Source organism: Myxocyprinus asiaticus, chromosome 3 (assembly GCF_019703515.2).
Source record: "Myxocyprinus asiaticus isolate MX2 ecotype Aquarium Trade chromosome 3, UBuf_Myxa_2, whole genome shotgun sequence".
Lineage (NCBI taxonomy): Eukaryota > Metazoa > Chordata > Actinopteri > Cypriniformes > Catostomidae > Myxocyprinus > Myxocyprinus asiaticus.
In genome coordinates this window covers 44,359,589-44,376,587 of record NC_059346.1, presented here as the reverse complement: position 1 = coordinate 44,376,587, position 16,999 = coordinate 44,359,589, and the positions used below count along the sequence as shown (strand labels likewise).

The 16,999-nt window shown below is 36.2% G+C and overlaps 2 protein-coding genes across 3 annotated transcripts in view; one reads left to right on the top strand and one right to left on the bottom strand.

The window, feature by feature from the left end:
- Positions 1-345: 345 nt before the first annotated feature.
- On the bottom strand, positions 346-9,440 carry LOC127428166 (poly(A) RNA polymerase GLD2-like). 2 transcript variants are annotated; one of them, XM_051676309.1, is made up of 15 exons: positions 9,361-9,440; positions 8,404-8,557; positions 8,167-8,283; positions 7,786-8,038; positions 7,068-7,182; positions 6,242-6,339; positions 5,782-5,845; positions 5,629-5,695; positions 3,430-3,506; positions 3,203-3,331; positions 3,035-3,078; positions 2,815-2,951; positions 2,383-2,474; positions 2,155-2,234; positions 346-1,236 (listed from the first exon to the last, which is right to left on the bottom strand). In XM_051676309.1, the coding sequence occupies exons 2-15, from the start codon at positions 8,523-8,525 to the stop codon at positions 1,162-1,164; spliced, it is 1,470 nt and encodes a 489-aa protein (XP_051532269.1). In that variant the 5' UTR covers positions 8,526-8,557; positions 9,361-9,440; the 3' UTR covers positions 346-1,161. The 2 variants fall into 2 exon arrangements, with proteins under 2 accessions (XP_051532269.1, XP_051532278.1); XM_051676318.1 differs by having other exon boundaries at positions 8,404-8,583; positions 9,361-9,405.
- A 2,102-nt stretch (positions 9,441-11,542) lies between these two features.
- Positions 11,543-16,999, top strand: part of LOC127429018 (homer protein homolog 1-like) — a 50,002-nt gene continuing 44,545 nt past the window's right edge. The window contains exon 1 of the mRNA XM_051677758.1: positions 11,543-11,851. Coding sequence (XP_051533718.1) covers positions 11,847-11,851 — 5 coding nt within the window. The 5' untranslated portion in view covers positions 11,543-11,846. The remainder of the gene's footprint in view (positions 11,852-16,999) is intronic.

The window sequence follows — 16,999 nt, the reverse complement described above, 5'->3', positions numbered from 1 at the left end:
CTATTAGTATTGCATTAAATATATAGCAGAAGAAATTACCAAAAATTTGAGAATTTCTTTAAAATAGATAATTAGAGGGGGAAACAAATGGAAAAGGCAGAAGACAGTTTTATACTATTAAATTTTTAATCCTTTAAATAAACATTTAAAAGACTGTACAAACTATACAAAACAAACAACGAATAGAAAACCAATCACCAAAATTTTCAGGTAAAAGTAGTCATTTGTCATAAAATGTGACTCGTTTTTACAATTTCGAGTTTTAGAGGAGAAACAAAGATTGAAGGCAAGATGTCAACAGTACAGGAAGATCAATCAAAAGCAAGATTGTCTGGCCATGATGTCATATATATATATATATATATATATATATATATATAGATATAGATATATATATACATATATATATACACACACATACACACACACTCACCCTCATGCCATCATGTATGACTTTCTTCTGCAGATCACAAAGATTTTTAGAAGAATATTTCAGCTCTGTTGGTCCATACAATGCTAGTGAATGGTGGCCAGAACTTTGAAGCTCCAAAAAGTGCATAAAGGCAGCATATAAGTATTCCATATGTAAATTTAATGTGTCTTCTGAAGCAATGCAATAACTTTGGGTGAGAAATAGATCAATATTTCAATCCTTTTTTAAATTTATTTATTTATTTACAATAAATCTCCACTTTCGGAATGTGATAGTGCAGATTTAAAGAAAAAGGACTTTAAAAAAAAAAAAAAAAGGATTGAAATATTGATCTGTTTCTCACCCACACCTATTATATTGCTTCTGAAGATGGATTTAACCACTGTAGTCTTATGGATTACTTTTATGCTGCCTTTATGTGATTTTTGGAACTTCAAAGTTCTGGCCACCATTCACTTGCATTGTATGGACCTACAGAGCTGAAATATTCTTCTAAAAATCTTTGTGTTCTGCAGAAAAAAGAAAGTTATACACATCTGGAATGGCATGAGGGCGAGTAAATGATGAGAGAATTTTCATCAACTAATTTCAAAAGGTCTAGCATACCAAAAAGCAAGGAGTAAAGCATTTCTTCTCAAAATGCACAAAAGGAAACTGAAGACTGCATTTAAGATTAAATCCATTCTGTATACATATTCTTTATCATCAGAAGGCAGCCTGAAGTCTTGCTATCTTTCTGGTCTTGTGTTTTTGAGGGGTAGGATGAAGTTGAGATCTTTTCTCAGCTGCAGAACCTGATAAGACTGTAAAGTAATAAAAAAAAAAGTTCATTACAATACATCAACCCAATTATTTGTCGACCGATATGGGTTTTAAATGGCCATTTCCAATATCTAGAGATCAGGATGGCATATATAAATGGCAATAAGCATGATACAATTTAACAGCAGCAATATCAGATGTACAAAAATTGTGAAACAAACACTTATTTTATGCAATTCTCTCATATTTGCATAAACTTGAAAAGAAAATACTTGAAAACAGAAAGTACTGATTTATCAATGGATAGTCAATTGGTAGAATTTGAAACCAAATGGCCAATGCAGATAATCGGAAAATGGCCAAATATCGGCCAATTAATCGGCCTGGCCGATATATCGGTCTATCACTAAACTCAATACTGTTGCAATAGGCCTTATTTGCCAATTAGCTCAGGCCTCATTTATTGATATAATTTTACACTTGAATTTTCTTTTGGCAAAAGTAACTACAACTTTTTCAATTTTTTCTTTAGACCATATTTCCCCATTCCTTTTCATATCCATCTTCCTTCAAAGAAGGAAAAAAGCTCTGTATGAGAACAAACTTATATAAAAGTGCATAAACAGATCACATAGAAAATTATATTTAGAATTATACAATTATATTACCAAAAATAAATGATTAAATAAAAGAAAAAAAGACAAATTACAAAAAGCTAAAAATATTTTAATTGTTTTGATAAAACTCAAATTCATCAACAGTTTACAACTGCAGGAAGTCCAATAAAAATGTCCCCGATTTCACGCTGACAAATCTTTATAAAACCACCTCATTATTGTAAAACATAGAGGTGCTTACAATAGCTACTTAATTTGTCATGAGTTCTGTAGTAAAGTTTTACAGAATTGAGTTTTAATCATAAATATTATGAATTATATTTATAATTTAAAGATGCTTACCTCTGTGAATTCTGCTTTAATGGCTTCAAACTTTACTTTCTCATGAACTGCTCTGGCTGTGTTAGTACGGTCAAATGGTTCTAGAACAAGATATAAACATTAATGTTCTTGAGGACAGACAGATATAAACAAAAACAAAGAACTTTTTTTTATTTTCTCCTTGTGTAAATCATTCAAGCTTCTTACAGTTTTCAGTGTATGGTGTTCAGAAATGTTGCATCTGGTTACCTTCTACACAGATGAACTTCTCTCTCCATTCTCTGCTTTTGGTCTTGGGGAGAGTTTTTGCTTCACGCACAGAGATCACATTCTTCTCCCATCTGTGGAAATAACAATGAACTGTAAAGATGTGCCAATGCAATACATCTAGATTTATTATTCAATTTGCATATGCACGCATCCATTTGTATGGGCTTTAAAGTAGGCCATTTGGACTAGAGCCTGCCAAAGTTTCACCTGCTGATGTCAATCTAGCAAAGTGACATGAAACAAGAGCCTAACAGGTTGGTTAGCAACACTGGCCTCTATCTATAGGTGAATCTAACCACCCTGCTATGTAGACAGTAATAAAAATGTAAAAAACAAAATTGTGTTTTGCCCTAAATAACATGTCTGATCAATGCCAATGATTTCTGCAATGAAAACAATAAAGCTACTTGCTTGAAAACTGTGGCATAGTACTTCAGGAAACCCAAGAGCAAGTCTCCTAGTGATGACTGGTTTTTAGACACAAAGGCAGGGATATTCCTTGGCCCACTTGGCACAAGATGAATGTCCATCTTGGGGTCAAAGCACCCCTGCAGAGAGTAATTTAAACATAAGTTCTTAAAACAGCAGTTCATAGATAGATGATAGATGAATTATTAGATAATTTATTTACTGGATAATCCATTTGAAGGCATGGAATGACAGGTTCAGGAAGAGCTATAACAGGAGAAAAAACAAATATTTAAGAGCAGAACAACAACAAAAAGCAGACTTTAGAAAAGACAACATCATATGTACATGCATTTGATCCATTTAGAAAAAAAATCAGTGTTTAACTTACTCTGAAGGTAATGCAGGACCATAAGAACCAGTGTGTAGCTGCTCAGTGTTCCACGACTGGCATCATTGATGCGGTGGTGACTGGCCCATTTCTTTATTACAAGAATGATAGGGCGAACACGGTTTTCAACTGAAATTAAGGTAAAAAAAAAAAAAAAAAAACAGCATCATATATTTTCCACAAAGACCTCAATAAGAAAAAACAACTATGACTTTTGTTGGACTTACTGAAGGCATATGTCCGCAGTAAGAAGGTGTTTCTGATACCAACAGTGTTGTTGAAGTTCAAATCAAACTCCACGCCACTGATAAGCAAAAGAATTACAGTGAACAATTAAATCTGTTTTCCTGTTACATTTTGCTTGGTCAATCATACACAGATGTAGACACTCTACTCTTTTCAAAAGTGTTAATATTAACCTCTTCAGGGGCCTGGGTAGCTCAGTGGTAAAGACGCTGGCTACCACCCCTGGAGTTCGATAGTTTGAATCCCAGGGCGTGCTGAGTGACTCCAGCCAGTTCTCCTAAGCAACCAAATTGGCCCGGTTGCTAGGGAGGGTAGAGTCACATGGGGTAACCTCCTCGTGATCGCTATAATGTGGTTCGTTCTTGGTGGGGCACATGGTGAGTTGAGCGTGGTTGCCACGGTGGGTGGCGTGAAGCCTCCACACGCGCTATGTCTCCGTGGCAACGCGCTCAACAAGCCACGTGACAAGATGCGCGGGTTGATGATCTCAGACGCGGATGCAATTGGGATTCGTCCTCCACCACATGGACTGAGGCGAATCACTATGCCACCACAAGGACTTAAAAGCACATTGGGAATTGGGCATTCCAAATTGGGAGAAAAAGGGGAAAAATCCACACAAAAAAACCCCCAAAAAACTCTGAGGACCTGCCGGCGGGTCCAATAGGGGGCGCTATGCCGCGAAAAACATTTACATCCAAGTTTAAGTTCAAGTCTTTGAATACATATGTCAGGCATATGTGGTATCGTTTGAAAGTTTATAATCTGAACTTTTCATAGATAACCATCACATCTGCATTCATTTTACTTAAAATAAAATAACTGAAACATTCGCTTCGCAAATCAGCGCCACCTAGAAGTAATGTGGTAGAAATACTGATATGAAAATAAGTCTTTCAAATAGCACTTAAATAGACAAATCATATACCAAATGAAAGCTCTCATTCTCAGGAATGCTACTGTATAGTTTCTTTTGTTGCCCTAATACCACAGTTCAAAAGATTTTCAAAAGAATCACAAAGTAAAACGTACGTCTCTTTTATGTGCCGATCACTTCTGCTGTTAGCCCCAAATAGCCAAAACCTTTATATCTGCTTTTACCTTAGGCAGTTTTCTAAAAAATTTTGCCATTTTTTACTTGTCTGTGAGCTTGCTTTAGTACTTTCTAATGACATCTAGATTTAGCTTCTAGTTCACTCAGAGGCCGAGATAATCGATGAAACAATGGGGATGGTGCATGAACTGAAAATTACAATGTCTATAGACGAGCACATCTGTGAGGGCTAAAATGCGTTAGAGCGCCACCTACATTCCAGATCGGCATTTTGTGACAGAAGGTGATGAGGGAAAAAAAAAAAAAATTTCAAGTACTTTCTGCCTTCTAGTGGAATAAAATTTTTGTAGGGAGGTGGACAGAACAGGACCAGAATTACATGCTTACCAAGTTAGGATGACGACAACAACAACAAAAAGGATAAAAGAAAATATTTATTATAAAATTGTAAACATGTACATTATTATTTATGAACAATTGCAATTATTTTTTTTATCTGTTGGGGTTTTTGAAAAAAATTAGACATCTTTTAAATTAGTCCACAGTGTGCGCAAATGGTGAGCTTTTAAATTTGAGTGTGAAAAACTGCAGGCGGCAGCCCAAAAATGCTCAAGAGTTGAAGAGGTTAAGAACACAATGACTGCATATCCTGATCAATATCTATTCCATGTTTGACCCGCATAGTGAAACAATCTGCATACTAATTAATCTAATAGCATTACAGTCAAATTAATTAAAGTCATCCATTCTTGCTGGTTAGTCTTTGCTAAGATGACGCATGTATTCACAAGGAAATTTTACTTCCTTCTACTTGATGATTTCAGCCTAAATCTGATCAGTAAAATAATTCTCTCTAAAATCAGTATCAGTTGGGACCGAATCAACAGATGACGACAGTATGAATCGTTTCATGCTGTAATTTGCTTTTACGATTTTCAGTTCTGCAATGATGAATAAGGCATCATTAATGTCCTCTTTCTCACCAACAGCAGATATGTTGACAATTTTCAGTTTTATAATTTGAATTCTAAGTAATATAAAAATGATTAAATGTAACCTATTAACAAACCAATAACTCTTTACATGACTTTTATTCATGACATTTATTTCTACCTAAAGGACCTACCTAACTCTGTCCCTGAACTTCAGAATCGGCACTTTTGCTCTGATGAGCTGAGGCCTCTCGATGTAAGCTGTGAAAAAAAAGTCATGCCATTAGCAAACAAAACAAAGGCAAACTAATTCGCTGTTCAAGAATTATACACGGCAAGGCACTTACACAGTGTGTAAAACAATTTCCGAACAAGACTGAGGACGTACACAGCATCTGCACTGCGGTTTATCTGAAGAGGAATGAATATGTTGAGTTATCATTTACTAATTTTGTCATAATTTACTCACACTCATGTTGTTCAAAACCCTTTATGACTTTCTGTCTTCTGTGGAACACAAAAGGAGATGCTAGGGAGAATGTTAGCCTCAGTCAACACCATTTACTTTCATTGCATCCTTTTTCTATACAATGAAAGTGAATGGCGACTGAGACTAACATTCTCCCTAACATCTCCTTTTGTGATCCACAAAGTCTTACATGTTTGGAAGAACATGAGTGAGTAAATGATGACAGAACTTAAATTTTTTGGTGGAACTATCCCTTTTAAAAACTCTGAACAATTTGTGCAGAAACCATTTGGACAGAACACCAAACACAAAACGTCTGTCCTACAGAATACACTTACCGGTACTGTTTCCTCTTCAATGACAAGACAAAGATCAGCATCACTGCTGCGACTACCGAAGCCATTGAGTGATGACCCAGCCAAGAAGACCCGAGCACCTTGATGACAGTAAATGAAACATTTAGGCTAGATGGTGAACGACTGCGGGAAGAAAATGAAATAAATTCTCTCATCATTTACTCACCCTCATGCCATCCCAGATGTGTATGACTTTTTTTCTTCTGCTGAACACAAAGTAGGTCCATACAATGTAAGTGAGTAGTGACCAGAACTTTGAAACTCCAAATATCATAAAGGCAGCATAAAAGTAATCCACATGACTCCAGTGGTTAAATCCATGTCTTCCGAGGTGATGAGAAACAGATCAATATTTAAGTCCTTTACACTTTAAATCTCCACTTTCATATTCTTCTTCTTTTGTTTTTGGCAATTCACACTCTTACTGCATATCGCCACCTACTGGGCATGGAGGAGAATTTACGGTAAAAAAGGACTTAAATATTGATTTGTTTCTCACACACACCTATCATATCACTTCAGAAGACATGGATTAAACCACTTGAGTCTTAGCCGAGCACTTTTATGCTGCCTTTGTGTGCTTTTTGGAGCTTCAAAGTTCTGGACACCATTCACTTGCATTGAATAGACCAACAGAGCTGAAATATTCTTCTTAAAAAAACTTTGTGTTCAGCAAAAGTAAGTCAGTCATGCACATTTGGGATGGCATGAGGGTTATGAGAAATTTCATTTTTGAGGGAACTATCCCTTTAAGCTATAGTTAGAGCAGATCTCAAGCATAGCGGATGTAAATATGAGTGCAATGTACGTGGGAAGATTGTCTGGATGTCACTCTGCAGCAGTGATCGGCAATGTTCCTTCTTTTCCAGATCATCATTCTGTTGCTCACAAGCATGAAACAGGTCGAGAATCTGCTGACTGAGCTGTGGGAAACAAAAAAACAAAACACTAAGTTATATGAATGTAATAATTTTGATTGTTTATCTTTTACATGTGTAATGTCAACGTCAACTTTGTTATCCCATTTAACAGACAAATATTGGGATCCAACAGTCTAGAACAATATGACATTTTGAAAGCAGATTCTTTTTTTTTTTTTAAGAATTTTAGAATTTCTTTTTATTTGCTTTTATGACAGCATGCACTCCAGCTGATATGGGCTCCACAAGTTTGTACAAAACCTGATGATCCATGTTATCCCAGTATGGTTTGAAAATGTTTCAAAGAGCATTTGTGAGCTTCAATGGAAGAATGGAAATCTGCTTACATTTTGATTAGTGATGTAGAAATAGTGTAGAAACTTCTTTTTTATGACATAATGTTTTTGTTTTTTTAAATCCATAACTTTTTCTGTTTACTTCCAAGTTTAAATGAGAAACATCCCAGATTTTCAAAGTGGTCTCAGACTTCTAGACCCCACTGTACCTGACAACACTTTTTCCATTTACTTGAGGTACTTGTGTACCTCAAATAGAGGTCATGTGACAACATCAGTGAACATTTATGGTTTTTATCAATGTGCTCACCTTATCATTAACTGATGATTGTGGCCAGGTGCTCTGAGAGCTCTGATGTAATCCCTCTCTGAAAGATGGCACACAACCTGCTGGTTTAGAGGCAGAAGGTGAGCATGTGGGGCGTCTTGAATAAGACTTGCACGCTGATCTGGTCGCTTCTGGTCTAGCGTCTGCTTGGGAGGTAAAGTTGGCATTTATAGCAGGACCTGGAGAACTGAAGCGCTGTCTCTTGAAGTCACTCTCACTCTGATTACATCTCCTCCTGGCACAGTAAAAGAGATACTGCTTGAGGAAGAGAACTAAAAATGTCCCATTGAAATATAGATTAGTGACAAGAATTCCAGTGGTTTGTGGTCAGTCACAAGTTCAAGATTCCAGAGTGCTGCTCACTTTCTGTTGCTTACAGTCCCTCGATCTGGACTTGTGAAGGCAAGATCAGGTGATTCCACTGGATTCCACTGATAGCTTGGAATGAAAGGAGGTACATTCAAGGGTGGACCAAAGAAGCTAGAGAGATAGACAAACAACTTGTTAAATTATACAAGAACACACAAGATCTGACAGACCAACCGTTGTCTAGCTTCCTGGAATATCAGATGAAACCCAAGAAACAAGCTTTCCACTCACTTTGTTACATTCAGATGTGATTCAATCCTCTGTTGCTGGGAGAGGTGGTGATGTAGAGTGTGCTGGAATAAACCATCAGATGTCCCATCTTTATGGGAGAAGAAATAATCCCTAGGGAACATGCTCCTCAGCCACAGGAACAAACATCTATTGCCTGAGGTTTCACAAACAACATCACACCTAATAAACGTCAGTTTGGGGAACTGGAAGTGTGACCCAGCCGAAATAGGTGGTATTTTAAGGCGTTGTAACCATTGTATATACAGGGTTGGGAAGTAACGGAATACATGTAACGGGATTATTGGATATTCACAAGTATTTTGATTACTGAAGAGATTACTTTGCATTTTATTGTCATTTGTTTCATTTAATATTTAGTCCTTTCAGATGAAAGACATTTATACATATAAATGATGTGATCCAAAGTGCATTTGAACAGCAGTGAAACACTTTCTTATGATGTGTTACATTCATACGAGCAGACAGAGAAGTAAGTTTGAAGTAAGTTTGGAGCAGAAGAAATAGAAATAAACCTTGTGTAAATTGTCAGCTTTACGCTAAGCTAAAATGCTATTTCTAGCCATTTTACCTGCACATGTTACCAGGTATGATCATATTTTTTTTATCAAGAAAATTCACGTTGGATCATTTCTAGTAAGAAAAAAATAGTACAAACAAGAGTACATATAGCAAAAACATTTCAGGGGCTTACAGAAAAAATGACATGAAAAAAAAATTAATTTATGATGTTCGTCCTGCTCAAAACAATCACTGAATTGTTATTAACTGAATTTAAAGAGCCACACGGAAACACGCAACTGATTAGCCAGACACACGCAAGCAAATTACATCAGTTTACTAGTTTACATTAGAATACCTATATAATGTCAAATGTAAAATGTTAAGAATAAATGTGTTTAATATTTCAATTCAATAACTCAAAAAATAACAACTCACCAACGAAGCAGGCAGATCAGCTGAGAGAGAGAAAGAGAAAGAGGGCAACAAACGTATAAGCAATCAAAGTAGCTCAAATGCTTCCGGGTTATTGGGCCAACGCTTCAATATTATTCAAAATAAAAGTTCGATGTGAAGAAAAATCATGTTACAATGGCAAGTTACGTTTTAAGATGATTCGAGGGGGAAAAAATGAATTCAGTTTGCACCCATAAAAGTAATAAAAAGTAAGTATTGTCTTTATTTTAATATTTTAATTATTTAACAAATGTGTCCCTTTTTTGTCATTGGTGTTACAACGCTTTAAAAGATAATTATGTGCTCATAAAATGTAATCTTATAAATCCAGTGGTACAGATCACAAAATCTAGGAATTACTAATCCTTCTACAATAATAATAATAATAATAATAAAAATAATAATAATAAATTAGATATGCAAAGTTTTTTTTTTTAATATATATATTCATATAAGTGTGTTTTCTGTTTCATTTTTGATAACGTTACATCTCTATTTCATATAAAACACATCCAATCACACTAATGACACGATCATATAACACCAATTACTTTATTTGTTTATTTATTTAAGCAATAAGGCATGAGAGGACCTATTGTAGTCACTACTGAAGGCCTTTGTTAAGCATGACGCAAAGCGGAGTGTAGGCAGGGAATCGATTCCAAAAATAATCTTCTATTCCGAGACATTGAGAATCGAGAATCGACTCCAAAGTTTGGAATCGACTCCTCTCAGGGCTTGATATGTTCGGACTGTGTTTATTCCCTAAACACTAAACTACAACACATTTCAGAAACGTTACAGGGATAGTTCACCCAAAAAATTAAAATTCTCACATCATTTACTTGCCCTCATACCATCCCAGGTGTGTTTGACTTTCTTCTGCAAAACACAAATAAAGATTTTTAGAAGAATATTTCAGCTCTTTTGATCTTCACAGTGCAAGTGAATGGGTACCAACATTTTTAAGCTCCAAAAGGCCCTAAAAGCAGCATAAAAGTAATCCATAAGAACACAGTGGTTAAATCCATGTCTTCAGAAGCTACATGATAGATTTGGGTGAGAAACAGAACAAAATCTAAGATCTTTTTTACTATAAAGCTTGCATTCTTTGTACATATCGCCACCTACTGGGCAGGGAGGAGAATTTATAGTGAAAAAGGCACCTTCCCTCAAATTCATCCTTTGAGATTTAAACCTCGTGCACTAGGATGTGCAAATAGGCACATATTATTTTTTTAGAATAGTGTGCTATTAATAGAAATTGTCACTATCTTTTATCATTCATGCTGTCATAAATAGAGCAAAGAACTTGCGCTGTTTATTATGAGATTTAACGTTACCTCCCGTTTTTAGGGGAACTGAAAAAGCTTCAAGAAAATCAGTCTGGAATCGAGTCTTGGAATCGATTCCATTAATTCTGAAACCAGGAATCGGAATTGGAGTAGATTCTAAAAATTTCTGGAATCGAACAGCTCTAGCGGAGTGCCTGCAACCCCTTCAGATGTGACTATATTCACAGTATAGCATGCCCTCTCATGCCTTTTTGCTTTTTTAAAAATGGTCACCACATAATAAAAATATAAAGGACACAAATGTTCATTAAAATTTTATATTTTATAAGTAAAATCATTTAATGACATCCTTCAGACAGAAAATACAGTCCCTGGCAGTAAACAGTACACAAAACATAGCTAGTCAACAAGAATGGGTCAGAGCTGTGCATTATCATGAATAACGCATGGCTATTGACCAATCAGCATCCAGGACCGGATCTATCTGTTTTATAATGATTTTTTTCAATAGGCAAAGATAAAGAAATGCCCTAGGATGGTATGTTAAATACAATTTATGCCAATCAATATAACTTTCTTACTCTTCAGGATAAAGTCAGGAATAAAACAACAACAACAACAACAACAAAAAAAACATTGAAATAATGATTCAAATGACAAAGATATGCTTATATATGTGAACTATGATGGTGATTGAATAATTATATTATAAAAAGCGTGCAAGAGTCTTTTAATGGGAAACAGCGTACCAGGTGGCGTTATTATGGGATACTGTGTAGTAGTGTGTTATTATGACCATCGACTGACACTAGATTCATCTTTATAGTGCACACGCCCACTTAGAGAGAGGGGGCTCTTCATTCACCTCGGCGTTACCCTTGCCTCGTTTCTTCTAGAAATATCATATATAACCACAGAGATGCGAGGTGCACCTGTCGTGTGCCAAACCAACTGAAATTGGGCAGTGGTAGTAATAGTGGGCAATTCGCCGTGGGATTCATCCAGCGCATCTGACAGCCTACATAGCGTGTAATGAGAGCCGCAGAATGCCGCTGCTCATAGTGTGACTGACTGATGGGGATTGAACGCACAGACCGCATCTAAACAGCGCTGGAAGAAGAAACTCGGTGATTAAGAAATCTCATCTAGTCTCAGGAGGGATAAAACAACGACATGGGGTAAGTTGCTTGTAGTAGCAAAACGTAGGAATTTGCTGCAAAGAGCATGGTCGTTTTATTACCGGTTTTATGAAGACGGAGTTATCGCTTGACGGTATATGGAAGCTGTTAGGGTTCAGTGTGCACATTAGAAAAAAAGACTCCATTATAATGGTAAGTGTTTAATAGAAATAGAAGGATGTACAGTGTGTAATTTACTTAAATATGTAGTGACATACACACACACATATATAACATGAACTGCTTCATGCATTCACAACTGGTTATTATGTACATGAACACTTTTTAAATTAATATTTCATTCAATAGGGGTAACCAGTCTTGTCCACTGGCTGAAGTTCATTCTGAGGCAATCTACTGGTCAGCTTTGTTTGATGTAGTTATAGGCAAGATGATAAAAAGCATGCATTCTGTGACTGAGAATGAACATTACCTTGTAATTTCATATATTGATGTGCTGCAGTGCCAAGGGCCTTTAATCTAGTCATGCTTATGTAATCTACATTTCAACAGTACTCCACTGCATGTGCACATCCTGATCAATACAATTGTTTGATTGTCTTGAAATATGAGTTTATATAAAAGTGACCCTATACTTGGGGCATTTTTTTCTTTCTTTTCTTTTTTTTTTTTTTAGGTCAGTATGATCTACACTATACAATCTATTTAATGAGTAGCCCTAATATGTATAGATATTTATAAATAGATTTTCCCACATGCAGGGCAGTCTGTGATCACTGTTTAGGTAATCTTTTCAGATGAGGGTTCAGCATAATAAATAGCATAATAAAGGCAAAGTCTTTTATTAAAAAAGTTTAACTGCTTCTTCGTTCTTAATTAATTCCCCCCTTCTTAATTAAATAATCTGGATTGAGAGACTCAAGGGCCATTCATGGACTATATTCCTCAAGAGAAAATCCTTCCTCACTTCCTACTAAATTTAGTTGCGTGCAATTCGATTTATTACATGCTACAAAGTGTTCAATTGGTAGTCATTACTGAACAGCCATTGCAACTGTACTAATTCAATAGTGGGGGTGATAGTTCCATGGCAGGTGCTGTTGGGGCTTTTTACAGGTTCTGCCCCCTACTGAATGCATTGAGAATTTAAAGTAGTGGAGAGATGCAAATGTACAACTTGCTCCATTTCTCCATTTGCAGCTGAACAAAGGAAACTTCCTAACTCCTGTACTTTAACCTCTACAAGTACCAGGAGTGATTCAGGGGATAAATACTGTACAATGATCAGTGATCCATTTACCTAACAACAATTGTTCAAATTAAATATTTGAATGCTGGGAATTTAATCCAGTCAAATGTGACCGTTCCACCAGGTTATGTAACAGACATAATGGCTCATTATCCATATACTGTATGTCCACTACCTGCACTCACTATTACAGTTCACTCAAGCTTGAAGTGGAGTAGAAGCCTTCATCTTGATAATTTAGTATTTGTTACTTTATTATATCCTTTTGTTACTTTTCTATATTAAATATTTGTATTTATTTATTGTAATTTGCTTTGGTTTGGTTCGAAAGCTTTTGCCAAGAAAGCAGATGTTAATGTATGGAATGGATGAAGGAGAAAGGTGTGGATTAAAATGTAGACATCAAACCTGATGGTGGTGGGTTGTTGAAGTTGTGAAATCCTCTCCCTTATAGTGTTTGTATAGGGTTGGCTTTATTTATGTATTTGACTATATATCACTTGTTCTGTTATGTTAAATTTATCATAAGAATGTAAGCAATGAAGCCTATATTAACATAGCTGTAAACTTTAACATAGAATACACTCTGTATAGTCTCATCTTTGGGATATTATAGTGTGCTTTGGAATTTGTGATCAGTCATGTTCATATTGAGCAAACAAATGCATGATAATTGCTTGTATCAGCATTTTCAAGCATTTAACCTTTTCAGAATGTCCTGAGGTGTTGTTTTTTTAAAACATTTTAGAATGAGATCTAGTTTTTTCCTTTCTAAATTCTGGCTATTCCTCTAACCTCTTTTTCTGCGTGGGTGGTTGACATTTAACCTTGATAAGGTTAATCTTTGCAATCAACATCAGATCATGTAGTTGTACTGCGCATACTGTTGGCTACTAAGAAAATGTAAAATACTTGAATATTTTGTATTTTAACCTAATTTTGTCACATCTTCTGAGCTAATCCTTGAACCTGCCATACAGTATGATGTGAAAGATCATAAATACACTCACTGAGCACTTTATTAGGTACACTATGGTCATAATATAGTGCCAGACGTGGTCTTCTGCTGTTGTAGTCTATCCACCTCAAGGTTCGATGTGTTGTGCATTCTGAGATGCTATTCTGCTCACTACAATTTTACAGAGCGGATATCTGAGTTACTGTAGCCTTTCTGTCAGCTCGAACCAGTCTGACCATTCTCTGTTGACCTCTGTCATCAACAAGGCATTTCCGTCTGCAGAACTGTCACTCATTGGATGTTTTTTGTTTTTGGCACCATTCTGAGTAAACTACAGAGACTGTTGTGTGTGAAAATCCCAGGAGATCAGGAGTTACAGAAATACTCAAACCAGCCCATCTGGCACCAACAATCATGCCACAGTCAAAATCACTGAGATCATATGTTTTCCCCATTCTGATGGTTGATGTGAACATTAACTGAAGCTTCTGACCCGTATTTGTATGATTTTGTGCATTGCACTGCTGCCACACAATTGGCTGATTAGATAATTGCATGAATAAGTAGGTGTACAGGTGTTCCTGATAAAGTGATCAGTGAGTGTAAATAAGAAGCATTTTGTTTTCTACATTGTAAGCATTCCCATTTTCAGTCATAAAAATGTGCATAAGCAGATATATTTTATATATATATATATATAAACAGAAATAAAATATCCAGAATGTAAAAGTTAACCATTTTCAAGTCAGCTACACTTAGTGGCAATATTTTATGTCTGGTATCACTGGCTCTATTTACTGTTACATTCTTTCCCTAAGAACAGCATTAATTCATTTCGTGTACTTGTCTGAGCACTGATTATAATTCCAATATACTCAGTTCATGACATATTAAAACAGATTTTAAAATGGTGTACTACATTACTGTAAAAGGTTAGGTAACCTAAAATGTGCTCTAAAATAAATATTAGCTGGTTTAATTCAAGTAAACATATTATTTAATATGACTGAATCAACCTGGCTTCATTAGGTTACACCAACAAAAGTAATTTTTAAGGGTCAGGTCAGGTAGAAATTGCTCCTCAAGGTGACAACTGCACATTTTCACTTGTACAGTGCCTTTTATCTATATATGACCATGACCTCATGGACATGAAGAAGCATGTCATGTAAACCACCCATTTATGGTGACTGCTGCTGGATTATAAATGAATTTAAATGCAAATTATGCAATGAGCCTTTATTGCTCTTCAGAGATCTTCTGCCTCCCTGGTGCAGCGTAAGCACTTCTCTATCTGCTGAGCTCCATACTTCGCAGCTCTCTCTATTTTACTCCATTAAGCTGCTCCTTTTCCTTCTCTCTTGTTCTGCATTCACATTTCTACACATCAGCCCAATGGCAGCTGATTAGAAGCATGCTAATTTAATTGAATATGGTGATAAGTTGTCATTGGAATAGGAACAACAATCTGTCTCTATATGTGGTTGGAATATTGGCCCATTCCCCCATTATTGTGTCTCCTTCTGATCCTATGATTTGATAAGCAGGGTAGCATATTAGAGTATATTAGGATTGAGTGTGATTCTTTCCGGGATTTGAGGGGTGTTATCTGTGGAATTGGGTCAGAGGACTGTAAGGTTTGTAAATGGTATGGAAAGCCTCCATCTGCTGATGGATACAGTAGTGGAAACAGATGCTCTTTGACATTGATTTTAAACCCAGTGTCTTGTAGAATAGCCAGTGTTGAGATTTGGAAATTAAATGCTGGTCTGAGATCTCTGCAAAACATTTCTCTTTGGAGTTACCTGCAACTTGAAGATGAGATCGATTTTCTTTTCCCAGTATTCCTCCTCCTTGTTGAAGAAAACAGCTTAAACCAGCCAAATCTAGTTTGCTGGTCTTAGCTGGTCTCCCAGCTTTATCAGGCTGGTTTTGGAGGGGTTTTGGGCACTTGTCAACTGGTAAGACCAGCTAGCCAAGTAATTAAACCAGCTGAGCACCAGTTTGGCCAGGTTGGGAGACCAGCTAGACCTTGTTAAACCAGCTAAATCCAGCAAACAAGCTTAGGTTAATTTAAACCTCTTTTTTTTAGTAGGGCTTGTTTAATCTGGTGGATGTACCTAGGGGAGAACTAGGGTTGCCAACTGTCCCGTTTTAGCTAGAGCGTCCTGTATTTTGGCCGAAATGAAGACGTGAAGTGCTCAAAATGCTCAAGCATCCCATATTCGCGTGGCGAAAAGTGGGTTTTTACAATTCAATGTAATTTGTTAGATTCCCTTTTGAACAGCTAAAGTTGACAATATTTTCATATTTTAACCATTTCAGTCTTGACTTTGTGAATACTAATTGCTGGTGACCTAGCATGTATGTGTCACTTAAAATATGGGTTGTTGTGAGAACTAATGAGAATTTAGTCTAAATAGATAGATAGAAAGTCCACTTTGAGAATCATCTCACCTGACTGGGACTCAATAATAATTCTCTTTTAGTAGAGGGTTGATGATTATTCCATCCCGCTTGTGGTCCATGTGCCTGCCTGTTTATTGTTGCTAAAGGTTGTGATAATGTGCACATGAGATGAGATTGACCTTAACAGTAATCTGTTTCTATGCATGGAATCCTATATATTTGAATCTTAAACCTATTGCGACCCCGTGTCCTTCTGCGTGGACTGTGTGTTTTGTCTTCGCTATACACTATGCATAATTTCGTTTCATTTAAACTGACTGATCTCAGTTCAGGACACTCTGGGCTGCCAATAAAGAGTTAAACTTTTGGTGCACCAAGTCATGTGTCAAAACAACATGGAGCCGATCTCAGGGGAGTTTGTCTTTGGGAGAAAAGTCAACAAAACTACATCTGGTAAGAAACCTCATTAAGTTTTTACATTGAAAACTGTTTGAGTCAAAAGATTAGAGTCTCTAGTTTCATCCGATATGCCATTTTGAAAATATTAGTGATTTATCATGAAACGGCACGC

Bases quoted from the DNA above. Each gene is read 5' to 3' on its own strand.
- LOC127428166 (XM_051676309.1), bottom strand. From the start codon at position 8,525: ATGTTCCCTAGGGATTATTTCTTCTCCCATAAAGATGGGACATCTGAT. The intron at 3,079-3,202 runs GTAAGTTAAACA...CTCCTGTTATAG, and splicing joins GGTCCTGCATTACCTTCAGA to CTCTTCCTGAACCTGTCATT. The intron at 2,952-3,034 runs GTAAATAAATTA...TACTCTCTGCAG, and splicing joins GCCTTCAAATGGATTATCCA to GGGTGCTTTGACCCCAAGAT.